Source organism: Colias eurytheme, chromosome 1 (assembly GCF_061535395.1).
Source record: "Colias eurytheme isolate Ceu_HAF_F1 chromosome 1, ilColEury1 Martin Lab GWU primary, whole genome shotgun sequence".
Taxonomy (NCBI): domain Eukaryota; kingdom Metazoa; phylum Arthropoda; class Insecta; order Lepidoptera; family Pieridae; genus Colias; species Colias eurytheme.
In genome coordinates this window covers 741,433-753,525 of record NC_142980.1, presented here as the reverse complement: position 1 = coordinate 753,525, position 12,093 = coordinate 741,433, and the positions used below count along the sequence as shown (strand labels likewise).

General features: G+C 32.2%; 1 protein-coding gene across 2 annotated transcripts in view; it reads right to left on the bottom strand.

Moving 5' to 3' along the window:
- Window positions 1–8,671, bottom strand: part of LOC149910843 (eukaryotic translation initiation factor 4 gamma 3-like) — a 73,774-nt gene extending 65,103 nt beyond the window's left edge. For both annotated transcript variants that reach the window (XM_090119729.1, XM_090119737.1), the window contains exon 1: window positions 8,498–8,671. In XM_090119729.1, the coding sequence (XP_089975855.1) occupies window positions 8,498–8,639 (142 nt within the window). In that variant the 5' untranslated portion in view covers window positions 8,640–8,671. The remainder of the gene's footprint in view (window positions 1–8,497) is intronic.
- Window positions 8,672–12,093: the final 3,422 nt, after the last annotated feature.

Sequence of the window (12,093 nt, the reverse complement as noted above, 5' to 3'; positions counted from 1 at the left end):
ACATATTAGCCTTTCTCGATAAATGGGCTATCTAACACCGAAATAATTTTTAAAATCGGACCAGTAGTTCCTGAGATTAGCGCGTTCAAACAAACAAACTCTTCAGTTTTATATCATTAGTATAGATATGTTGTAACTTAAAATTTATACTTTTAGGAATATTTCCTATTATACTTTTAGCAGGTAATGCTTCAAAACGTTGCTTTTTTCAAGATTTTCTGTTAACGGTATGTACCTACCCTGTAGGTTTTGATTCCGTTATGAATGTCGAAAATTTGCAGCATAAACGGCTGTATGTTTTGAGTGCTGATTTTTTGAAATGGGTTTCCAAAAATTTATTGAAAACCCTGAAAAAAATCTAACTTATAAGTTAGATTTTTTCACAGCTTCGACCGTAGACTTGAGTATTCGATATAAATTTCAGCTTGATGCCTCCACGTGTTCCTGAGAAAAAGGGTCTTGACAGACAGACAGACGGACAACAAAGTAACCTGGGTTATATCTTTTCCTCTTGTGGTTAAGAATCCTAAAAAACAACTAAAATGTGTTACTCGACGACTGCCGCGGTAAAGCAAAGCATGCCTTCAAGCCACACCTCCGTGTCCGTCGGAGTGGGGAGCGTGAGGTTTTTTCGTTACGGAATTTCGGGATTCGGTCCCCGCGCTCAAGGCCCTCGATAGATGCTATGCAATAGCTTAAAAACACGCTTAAAAAAGATAAACTCGTCAAATTACTGTATCGTCATCAATCTTATCTATACATATAATAAATCTGTAGAAGGGTCAATTCTGTACATTAAAAATATTGAAAAAATAAATAGCAGGGGGTGTTACTGGATCGATATCAAACCCAAATATGTGATTAAAAAAAATTTTGTCTGTCTGTCTGTCTGTCTGTATGTGAAGACATCACGTGAAAACTAACGGTTCGATTTCGATGAAACTTGGTATAATTATACCTTATTATCCTGGGCGTAAAATAGGATACTTTTTATCCTGGAAAAATACGTAGAAAAAAAATTATCTTAATTTTTCAGTTTTATCCATAGACGTTGTTCTGTAGAACCGCGAACACACGTTGCGTATTATTATAGGCCTAGCCCGTAGCCGTATTTGGGTCCAATAGATATTAATAAGATGTCATTGTCAGAGTTAATGGAGAAATAAACCATCCACGCGAAGACCGACATCCGCGCGGACGGAGTCGCGGGCGGAAGCTAGTATAATATACTTATAAAAGTTTGAGTTAAATCCGTCCGTTAAAAGTGGATAAAGACAGAAGGTTTAAGTGCACGATATTTTAGACAGTAAAAGTTCCTACTTTACCAGATATTTTAACTTTTATGAAACATTTAAAGCTTCATTTCGGAAATAGAATTACCGCCGACTAGTTTTTGCCAAATTAAGTTTAAAATACCTACTCACTTCACGCGAACTATAAACGGTGATAACTATAATTGTAGCAGATATTTAATGTATTTATAATTGTGTTTTGTGTGTTGAAGGAACATAAAATTATCTAAAAATCAGAAATTCTTTACGATGATTTATATCGAAAAAATTGAGTGATCGGCGTAATCGTTGATAATAAATAATAATTGTCGTAATCTTGTCGTAAAATAATCTCATCAAAATTATTGTATTGTCGCCGATTCTTGAATGCAATCTGTCATTAAAGTGGGTAAAATTCGTGACGGCTTGAAGAGGTCGCAACGGCTGGAGCAGTCCGTGTACATGGCAGTGAAAGAATGTCCATCGTCCATAGTTCACCGCGCGGTCGCGCCTTCAAGCCGTCGCGTCGCGCGTCGGTCTCAACTCTCAACTGCTTGAAGCGGTCCTAACTTGAGACAATTCAATGTACCTACCTTTCCAAAATACGTAATGGAATGTAATTCAAAATTAGTACCAGTTTTACTTAATTGGGTAGGTATAAGGTAGTAATATTATTAAGGAACAACTAATATAGATCCCATATTATGTCGCACTTCAGCCGAGTCTCAAGCTCGTACGGGTAGGTACGAACATTATACGAAGCTAATATAATCGTGTTAACCCGCTTATAATATAATATATATTACATATCACCAATCTGAATACCAACTATCAATAAAACCAATGCAGTTCACACGTGAAAGAGCATCAAACATGTGCATGTATACAGTACACACTAGAACACATAGTATTGTAATCGGATTGACGTAGGTATATTGGTACGACAAGACATGAAAGGAGATTACATATAATATGCTCTAGGCAAGCTCTAGGCTTTGTGGACTTCAGGGCTACTATATATTACATATCTAGCTGCATTTAAATTTAAACAACCCTAACCTGGTATTCCAGGTTAGGGAGCTATTGCTCAAAGAGTACAAAAGGTAACAAAAGTTTGTTTACCCTTTCTACTTTACCTTTTCTACCCTTAATACTTTTTTTGTTTTGACAAAAATAATTAAATAAACAAATAAATAAATAAAATCTTTATTTGAATTCATACATTAATATGTTACAATAGATTGGGGCAGGCCCCCTTACTAGGTATAACCTGTATTAAGGGGACCTGTTCATTCCCTAGGATTGATCCCTAGCATGAATTAAAAAAAAAGAGAGAAACATAAATTTAAGAAATTAGAAAAAGCTAATCCAAAGTCCAAAAACAAACAGTGTGTGTATGGATGTATAATGTATAAGTATGAGTGTGTTTGTGTGTGGGTGTCTGTGTGTGTATGTGTGTGTGTGTGTGTGTGTGTGTGTGTGCGTATGTGTGTGTGTGTGTGAGTGAGACTATTTATTATAATAATCTAAATAAGAATTAAATTTTCAAGACTGTCATAGTCATAAATCATAATTTTTAAGCCAGGTTAAAACCGTTTTTTTGAATATATTCCTATTGAGAGCTTTAACTTTATGTTTTTCACTTAACTTATTGTAAAATCGAGGGGCAAGTCCCTCGAACGATCTTACTGCAAATTTACTTTTAAAATTAATTATTTGTTTTGTTTTTCTCAATGTAAACAACGAGATTTTTCGTAGGCATCTAGGTACCTATTACCTAATGCATAGTATAAATTATTTGGTAACAAATATATAATAAGTTAATTAATACCGTATTGTATGTTTTAACACAACTTATATTTGCATTTTAAATTAATATTTTGTCACAGTATTTATACAATACTAGCGGTCCGCCCCGGCTTCGCCCGTGGTACATGTTTACGTATTCTCTACATAAGAACCATCCTCGTACTTCAAGGAATATAATAAAAAAAGAATTACCGAAATCGGTTCAGCCGTTCTCGAGTTATGCGCTTACCAACACATTTTGCGATTCATTTTTATATATAAGATATTTATTTTGAAGCAAAGGAAAAACTTACTTAGAAAAAAAAAAGTAGCTAGGTAGTTAAATCACGCATGATAATATTAGAGTAATGAAAATCTTGCAACAAATATCAATCACGTTTATTTTCTTACAAAGTTAAAAGAATACTACATACATGTGATGTCACTATAAGTATTGTAGAACCGGGGTGAAACTAATTATTTTAAAATAAATTGTAATGTACTTTAAATATATGTAGGTACGTAGCATAAGCACAGGTATCGTAATTAAATTGTCGACTTTCTGAAAATAACACAAAAAATCTTATTTGAAATCTCAATGCAACTTTAAAAGGCCTATTTAACGATACCACACAAATACCACCCCATAAACTTTATATAACAAAAGTACTTATAGAGTGAAATTGAAAATATAAATTAAAAATTATTATTATCTTCGCCAACTATCGTCATAGAACAGCATTAATTAATTCTATCTTTTTTGCATTCATGTACATAGATGAGAATCTAAATCTGGATCAACCGATAACTTTGGCCTGCGAGGCGGAAGCGGCTCCCCACAGGGGAAGGTCTATCAAAGCCGGTTCTATTTCAAAACTAATTTTTCTTCAATTAACTGACCGAAGCGGGGGTGGATTACCGGTTATCTATAAATAAATCCATAAACCCTTGTAACTCCTATTTCTATTGCAGGTGAAATTTTCATACTTGGTTGAAGCACAGAATAATAACTAGTAGCTAGGTTGAAGGTACTTCCGCGTAGCGTTGGCTTTTTAATTTTCTATCCTGCAGGTAATCTGATCATTAACCGTGGATAAAAATATCCCCTTCGTTTAAGACTTTACTAATCATCCGCCCTTTAACGTTGCGTTGCAAGAAATAAGAAAAAAGTATTCCGTTTTAAATCATTTTAGAGGTAAATCTGTCGTCAAATTACTCGTAGAGAATAGTACCTAGATGGAGAAAGGTCACTACCTATTCCTTCATGTTCCATTTCTTCGTTAAAATGGCGGAACCTATTTTCATGATAGATTAGATCTTACACGAGAAATTACTCTTAATGTTGCTTTGTTACTTGTATAGTTCTACCTATAGCATTATCTGTGGTATTTCGAAATAAAATTGTAAGTTTAGTATTTTGAGTTACCTATAATATTGACTTGATTTTAAACTTGGCTTGACCGCTAATACACACGATGCTGTGAAATTAATTATTCCCCCACGTCAAGCGGGTGATTCAATTATTAATTAATATCTAGATTTGTGGATTACCGAAGTACTTGGAATCACGCTCAGCACTAACAACGACTGAACTCTAATTGTTACAATCACTAATTATTCCACGTTTCAAATTCACATTTGCATCATACTAGCATAAACAATAAAGACTAAGTAAGAAATAGGGCGAATTGTAACACGCTCTTATAAGCTTCGCCTGTATACGTATAGACTCGATTTTGACCCAACCACGAGACAAGTACGTATCTTCACACTAATAATTATTGAATGTAATATATATTTGTAATCAGGTTCAAACAAATAATGACCATACATTCAAACAATACAGTTCTTTCATCAATGGTGCTAACCATGAATATTGAAATAGTTATTGAAAGGTTTTCAATTACTTCGCATTTTTAAATAATTAATTAGCAGGGGTTCTTAAGTAAACACACCTGTAATTGAGATCCGTAGTTAAAAATTGTTTACAAACATTACTTCGTTAAAAAGTCAATAATACTTTCGTAAATGTAAAAGAAAAAACAAGTGTACAAACCCGTGGAAGATGCCATAAACAGTTCAAAACCTTGAAAATAAACTCAAGTAAGAGTTTGTTTGTATCAATCATTTTTTGGTTTCATTGGCCAATTTCAGGAAGCGAAAGAGAAATTGCGTCACTAATAAACTCCAAAAAATAATGTTTATTTACTTTGGTTTCGGCGTCACGCGTGCAGCGTGATCAGTTGGACCCACGTTGGACCCATGTTGTAGGTAACAATGTTGCGACTTCTTTTTGTTTATTATATTTTATTCTTAAATTTTATTATATTGAGTTCAATAAGAAGGAAAATGTTAAGTTTGTAAACAAATATATGAAATATGTACCTACACGGTAACAAGTTGCTAGTCTATCTGTCTTTTTAATATAAAAATGAATCGTAAAATGTGTTGGAAAGCGCTTCTCGGGAAAGGCTGAACCGTATTCGTCAATTATTTTTTTATAATATTCCTTGAAGTACGAGGATGGTTCCTGGAGAGAAAACGTACCTAAACATGTACCACGGGCGAAGCCGGGGCGGTCCGCTAGAATAAATATAATATGTACTTGACACTGGTATAAACTATAAATATTATTTACGTACAATAAATCGCCGCCGCTTAATATCTATTGGTGGCTGCAGCGGTATTCTTCTAGTTCTTTAATAAAATCGATACCAATATCAAGTATCCAGATTTTATAAAATTTAAGACTGAAATCAATGTGTGCGTGAGCGTGATGTTGCCGTGAGCCGCGTTGCGAAGATATCTCAATTTGAGTTAGGCAAAAATGCAGCGCGCTGTTACATTTGAATGATGAGAATCTGGATACTTGATATTATTATCTATCTAGAATCAATAGAACATTTTATAAGTAACTCCCTCGGAACGTCTGAAGATTTAAATCCATTTTTCAAGTTTGAACTGTAAAATACACCTCCCACAGGAACGCACAGGTCGTCGGTCGATCCCGGGCCGACTACCTGTTGATAAGCTGGTATTTATAAGCTCAAGTCTAAACTATTTTCTATAAACTTTAAAACTCTATTTCTCATTTCCCAGGATAAACAATTAAGTACTTTTTCATAAGAAATCTTATCCGAATATTATATATAACTTTCGATAAATTTTATTTTATTTATTTATTGCGTTTCTATTGAAATCCATTGGCAATATCCGGGTGAAAATGAAATAACTCGTACGTTGTATTCGCGTAAACGGCGCACTTTCAAACTTCATGTCGAAATAAATTTTATTGACACGTGCCTCGATGCAATCCTACTAATATTATAAATGCGAAAGTTTGTGAGGTTGTGTGTGTGTGTGTGTGTGTGTTTGTTACTCTTTCACGCAAATACTACTGAACCGATTACAATGAAATTTAGCACACATATAGAGGGTAACTTGGATTAACACATAGGGTAGGTTTTATCCCAGAAATCCCACGGGAACGGAAACTATGCGGGTTTTCCTTTGAAAACGCGCGGAAATCTAGTTTAGTATAAATAGTACGAAGCTAAAAACTTTACTGCGTCATTCTATCATTGACATTCAGACACTCTTTAACGCTTTTATTAGCTTCACCTATTTGTTTGTACTAGCTTTCCGCCCGCGGCTTCGCCCGCATTTGAAGCGAATTGTTCATATCTAGAAATGATACTATGAATTCTAATAATGGTGGATATTATTAAATTTTTAAACTATAATTTTAAAGGATTTTCAATAGTCGCGTTTATGAAATATTTGTAGCTGTTTGAAATTTGGACTTTCTCGTAACCGTAGCATGAGATAAAAATATGTACTATAGAAGTCGTAGCGACGCGTAGCTAGTGTCGCTACGATAAACCAAAAAGATACGCGTGTATTAATTTAATATAATATAATATTATAATAAAAATCATGAAAGAATTTCAAAAAAAAAAACATAGAAGGAATATCAGTATAAAAATTTTGTTAGTTTTTTTTTTATATTTTCCTTTAATCTACGTAATATGTATTTTTTATTACATTGAAAATCGTATCGTTTGCAAAAACTATTTTAACACAAGCTCCTAACAACAAGTTATTTAGAGATAAAAGTAAGTATGTTGTATTTATTCTTTGTATATATAACGGACACGAGCCCGGGCAAAGCAGCCGTGGGCGTACAAGCATCCGGGATGTAAGGGATCCTTAGTTGGAATCATTTCTAGATAAATCTGAGCGTTAAGAATTAACATTTCAATAGTTCAATTCATAAAAAACGTAATTGTTCACACTTTGTTTTATGTTATAAACATAATATAAAGTCTACCAAGCTTCCACACAATTTTAACTTTAATAATTGAAGATTTACGAATTAAAACCGTATTAAAATCGTGTTAGCAATTTTTGAGTTAGCGCAAAGAGTGATAAGACTTATTCTTTCTATATAGATTACAATAAAAAATTACCCGAATTAAAAATTCTTCTGTAGAAAAAACCATTTAAGCTATATTATACATATTTATTATGAACAAAATAACGTATTACGACTTTCAGAATATATTATTATTCAATTATTTATTATCTAAAAAACTATCGCGGCAGCGTATATCTAACTATTATAGTTATATTTTGTAGTTAAAATATATGTACATGCATTACAAATAGAAATAATAATAATAAATGTTATGTTTAAAAACAATAAATTAATAACCAAAAAAATCATTAATTTAATGCGATAAAAATATGTGTGTTAAAATTTAAAACAATTGCAATTATTGCACCCATGCGAAACCGAGACGAAAAACTAGTCTTCTATATTTTATGTAAATAGATAGTAAACAGCAATTTGTATTATATAACAATTATTGTAATATTCACTAATAAAATGATTATAAAAGGTACCTATAAAACGGTTACATACGCTGTAGTACGACAAATGCATATTATACCCACATTATTAAGACGTAATGACATTTGTTACTTTTTGATTGTATCACACGACAACCTGAAAAGCACGTGTGTGAAACCGCGCGAAGATATCTTCATATTTAAACCGCGTTTCGCCCGGACGAAAAGATGAAAAAACAATGCAATAATCGCGGCATATAATTTATCGCTTATTGGCAAATTGCATAGGTTACTAATAACTATATAAAAACCACGAAATTAATATTATTTCTATATTCATAAAAAAAAAAAATATTATCCGAGCTTAAAAAGTTAACATAAATTACTATTAATTAGGCGTTTTAATAATCGCAAATGCATCAATACCTCGAATAAATTCTATCATACAAATAAAAATGTGAAAAATCCATTCGCAATAAGCAACTAATAAAATATAAATATTAAACATAATTATAATAAATCAAATTTCGCGGGTAGATATAATTATTCCAACATCATGTACAAACAAATGCAAGGCACGAACTAACCTGGTTCGTTGGTTAAGTGGCAACAGCAGCAGAGCGTGAAATATTTAATTTCTGACAACAGCTGGCACAGCACACAATGTTTATAAGGATGAAAACTTTTTTTCCCGTCGCACTTTTCGCGAAACTCCGTTAAAGCGCTCATTTTCTCAAGCGAAAGACAACACCACTATCGGGCCCGGCCGCTCGGAGAATACAAAACTGTTGCATCCGCGAGCCTCCTATAAATACAGGGAATGCACTGCGCCTCGCCTGCTCATGGGGTAGCAACCCATCTTCGACCATACCACCTTACAACTAGTACCTATTATCTTGTGAGACGATTACGTTTTGATCCTCTACCTACTGAACGATACGTTTTCAGGAAATCAATTTACCGGGGGCCATCTTTATTGGCCATTATTTCATTTATTTTATTTTTTTATTCGCGTTTTTGGAGGCCATTATATTTAATTTATAGATATAAATGTAGCTGTATATATTAAACAAATATGTAGCAATTGTTAACTATGGAAGTATGTAATATTGTAATTTTTTTTAATCATAATTTAAAAATATATAATCATATGTTAATACAGTGAAACCTGGTTAATTGGGATCTCAAGGGACCAAGACATATATGTACCAATTATTGAGGGTTTTCAATAATACAGTTTTCAAATTAAACAGGTTTAAATTTATAGTTGTCTCATTTACAGAGGTCCCCGCTTACAGAGGTCGAAATGTGCCGTTATTCCATTTTTGCAGGTGGAAATGTTAATAAAAATGCGTATTTTTGATGTTATGAATAGTAGTAGTAGGTATGAATGTACATACATAATGTATTGCGTCGAAAAAAAAATACAGTAAAATTAATGACTTAGTAATCGGTTATGTTTGTTTGTATTTGATTTGATCAAAAATATTGGAATTATCAATATTTGACATTTCGAAATACTTGTGAGTTTCTAAACATGAGATAGTACTGACAATCAAAGCATGCGCGAAAGACAACGAGAATAGTATGTAAATCAACACGTCAAAACGTGTTGAAACCTGATTAATTTGTCTCACTTATACAGGTAATTGAGCTACAGAGTTTCAATTATAGAGGTAAACATCGAAAAAATCTTAGAATTCAAATCTTATTTAACCAGGTTCAAAAAGTCCCATTAACAGAGGTAATTTAATGAAAAAGAACAGGGACTTCGTTGCAACTCTCTATAATAGAAGTTTCTCATTTATCCTTATATTTTTATATATATTATATGTTCCTGTATATTTTTTTAATTCGACAATTCATATTCTTATTTGAAAACAAAGTTTATGTTTACGATTTATATACCCATAACCCATCAGATAGTATATTTTTATATCTAATCAATAGCTATTTATTCGTATAAAATGAAGAACCTATTACTTATTTGTTAAACTTGTATTTCATCTCCGTGAATGGAGTATTGGTTTCTTTTTTCTTTTTCTTTATCAATGTCTTCTGAAAATACGATACTATTTTAAGCTATTTATTAACTTCATATTCAGGGACTTGTTATTATATTTCATCCATTGATATATCATATAAGATATAATAAACAATAGTTTTTACTAATAAAAAATATTCCGGCCGAATTGAGAACCTCATCCATTTTGAAATCGGTTAATTATATGTACATTTATTGTCATGCAATATAAAAGCATTTTCTTGATATCACTATTTTCTACTAGCTATCCGCCCCGGCTTCGTCTATAGTACATTTTTATGTTTTCTCTTCATAAGAACCATCCTCATGGCTCATACTTCAAGGAATATTATAAAAAGAATTAACGAAATCGGTTCAGCCATTCTTGAGTTTTGCGATTACCAACACCGTTAGCAATTCATTTTTATGTCATAGAAATAGAAGATTTTTTATCGATGTAAGCTGTAGCTGCTACAGTATGCCTACTGTATGCCTTCTGTAACAGCTAGGTGTATATCTACCAAAAATCTATAAACCAAATTTCTGAAATATGGTTAACTATGATAACAGGAAAAACGCGTCCACAATTACAAAAAAATTATATTTGTGTTTGTGATTTATTCATTGAAATAACATTTTAACAGTAACTTGTTTTTAATAATTTCTCATTCATGAAACTAAAGCAAAATACATATATGTCCAAAATATGAGCAAAACACACCTCAAAGCAAAGAATAGTTTTAATAACATACACTTTTTGTTCCAAATCCGTATAGATGGATTCGCACTCTTTGGACGCATTCTTTGGACAAAAAATGATCCTATACCGTTAGTACGCGTTATATACGTGTTTAACATTGTTCACAGTTCTCCTTTGATATATTTTACCTTTGTATCAGATTGTATATATAAATGATATTTTTCAACTGGTTCATATTTTGCAGTGAATTGAGTTACAACGTGTTACATTTCGAAGCCTTTGACAGTTCCTTCCTGTTAATTAAACCCCGAGCTTGGTGTGAAAACACAATTTTTTTATAAAATGTTTAAAGTTTCTTACATTGTGATTTCCTGTTTCACTGACCGCATGTACCTACTGGTAGATAACCAATATTATATATACTAGCTGAAGCTCTCGACTTTGTCTACGTCAAAGATTGATGCACAGATTGATGTTTGCAAATAGGAATAAATTATCAGCTATGTACAATATATACAAGTGTTCTAGGATTATCCGCAAAAAACAGACAGAAATTGAATTACGAGATATAGCTAGCTAGCTAGCTAGCTTTCACCAAACTACAAAAAATACCTTTTTAATAAACAAGAATCATCCAAATCGTTTCACCTAGTAAAAAACTTTAGACTAGGTGAACCAATTTCTGAAAATATGAAGGCGGTTTAGTATTTTGGTAAAAAAAAATTATCTAGATGAACCACAATTTTCGCGGGAATGTAAATTTAGAATCGAATAAAATAGAATTCATTTATTCGTGGTAAAACAAGAAATGCATACAAAAAAATACAGGTTAAAAATAAAAGTTCACCACGAAAAGGCGTATGGAGAAAATAATGACCAAAAGTGTTTTTTAGCCATAGCCTGTTGTGGTCACAAATTTCATACGACAAAATAAACATTTAATTATAATTAAAGTACATATTACTATAAAAAACATAGGTAGCAGTTCCCTTCGAACAAACACATTTCATCAGGAACACAGTTAAAACAATAAAAATACAAAAAAAGTAAAATTAAAACAATTAAAATAATGCAGGATTTATTCCGTTCCTATAGTTCCTATTGGTGAGATACATTAAAATAAATAAATAAATAAAATAAAATTGTTTTATTTCAGGAAATGTCCCTTCCCATATGCAAGTTACAAATTACAATCAAAATAAAATACAAAAAAAAAAATAAAAATTTTTTGACAATTAGAGCATCATTTATAGTTTTTTCCTGGCTTTATAGGTTTATCCCTAGCATAATATGAATGAACTTTGCACCAGTACAGATGTAAAGGATTGTCATAAAAGTTAGAGACAGCCACCAGAATACTATTACTGGAGCGTCTCATTCTCTCCCAAAAATTTGCGATTCGAGATCTCATTATGGCCATGAAATCCGGGACCCTCGTCTCCAAAAACATGCCAGATGCA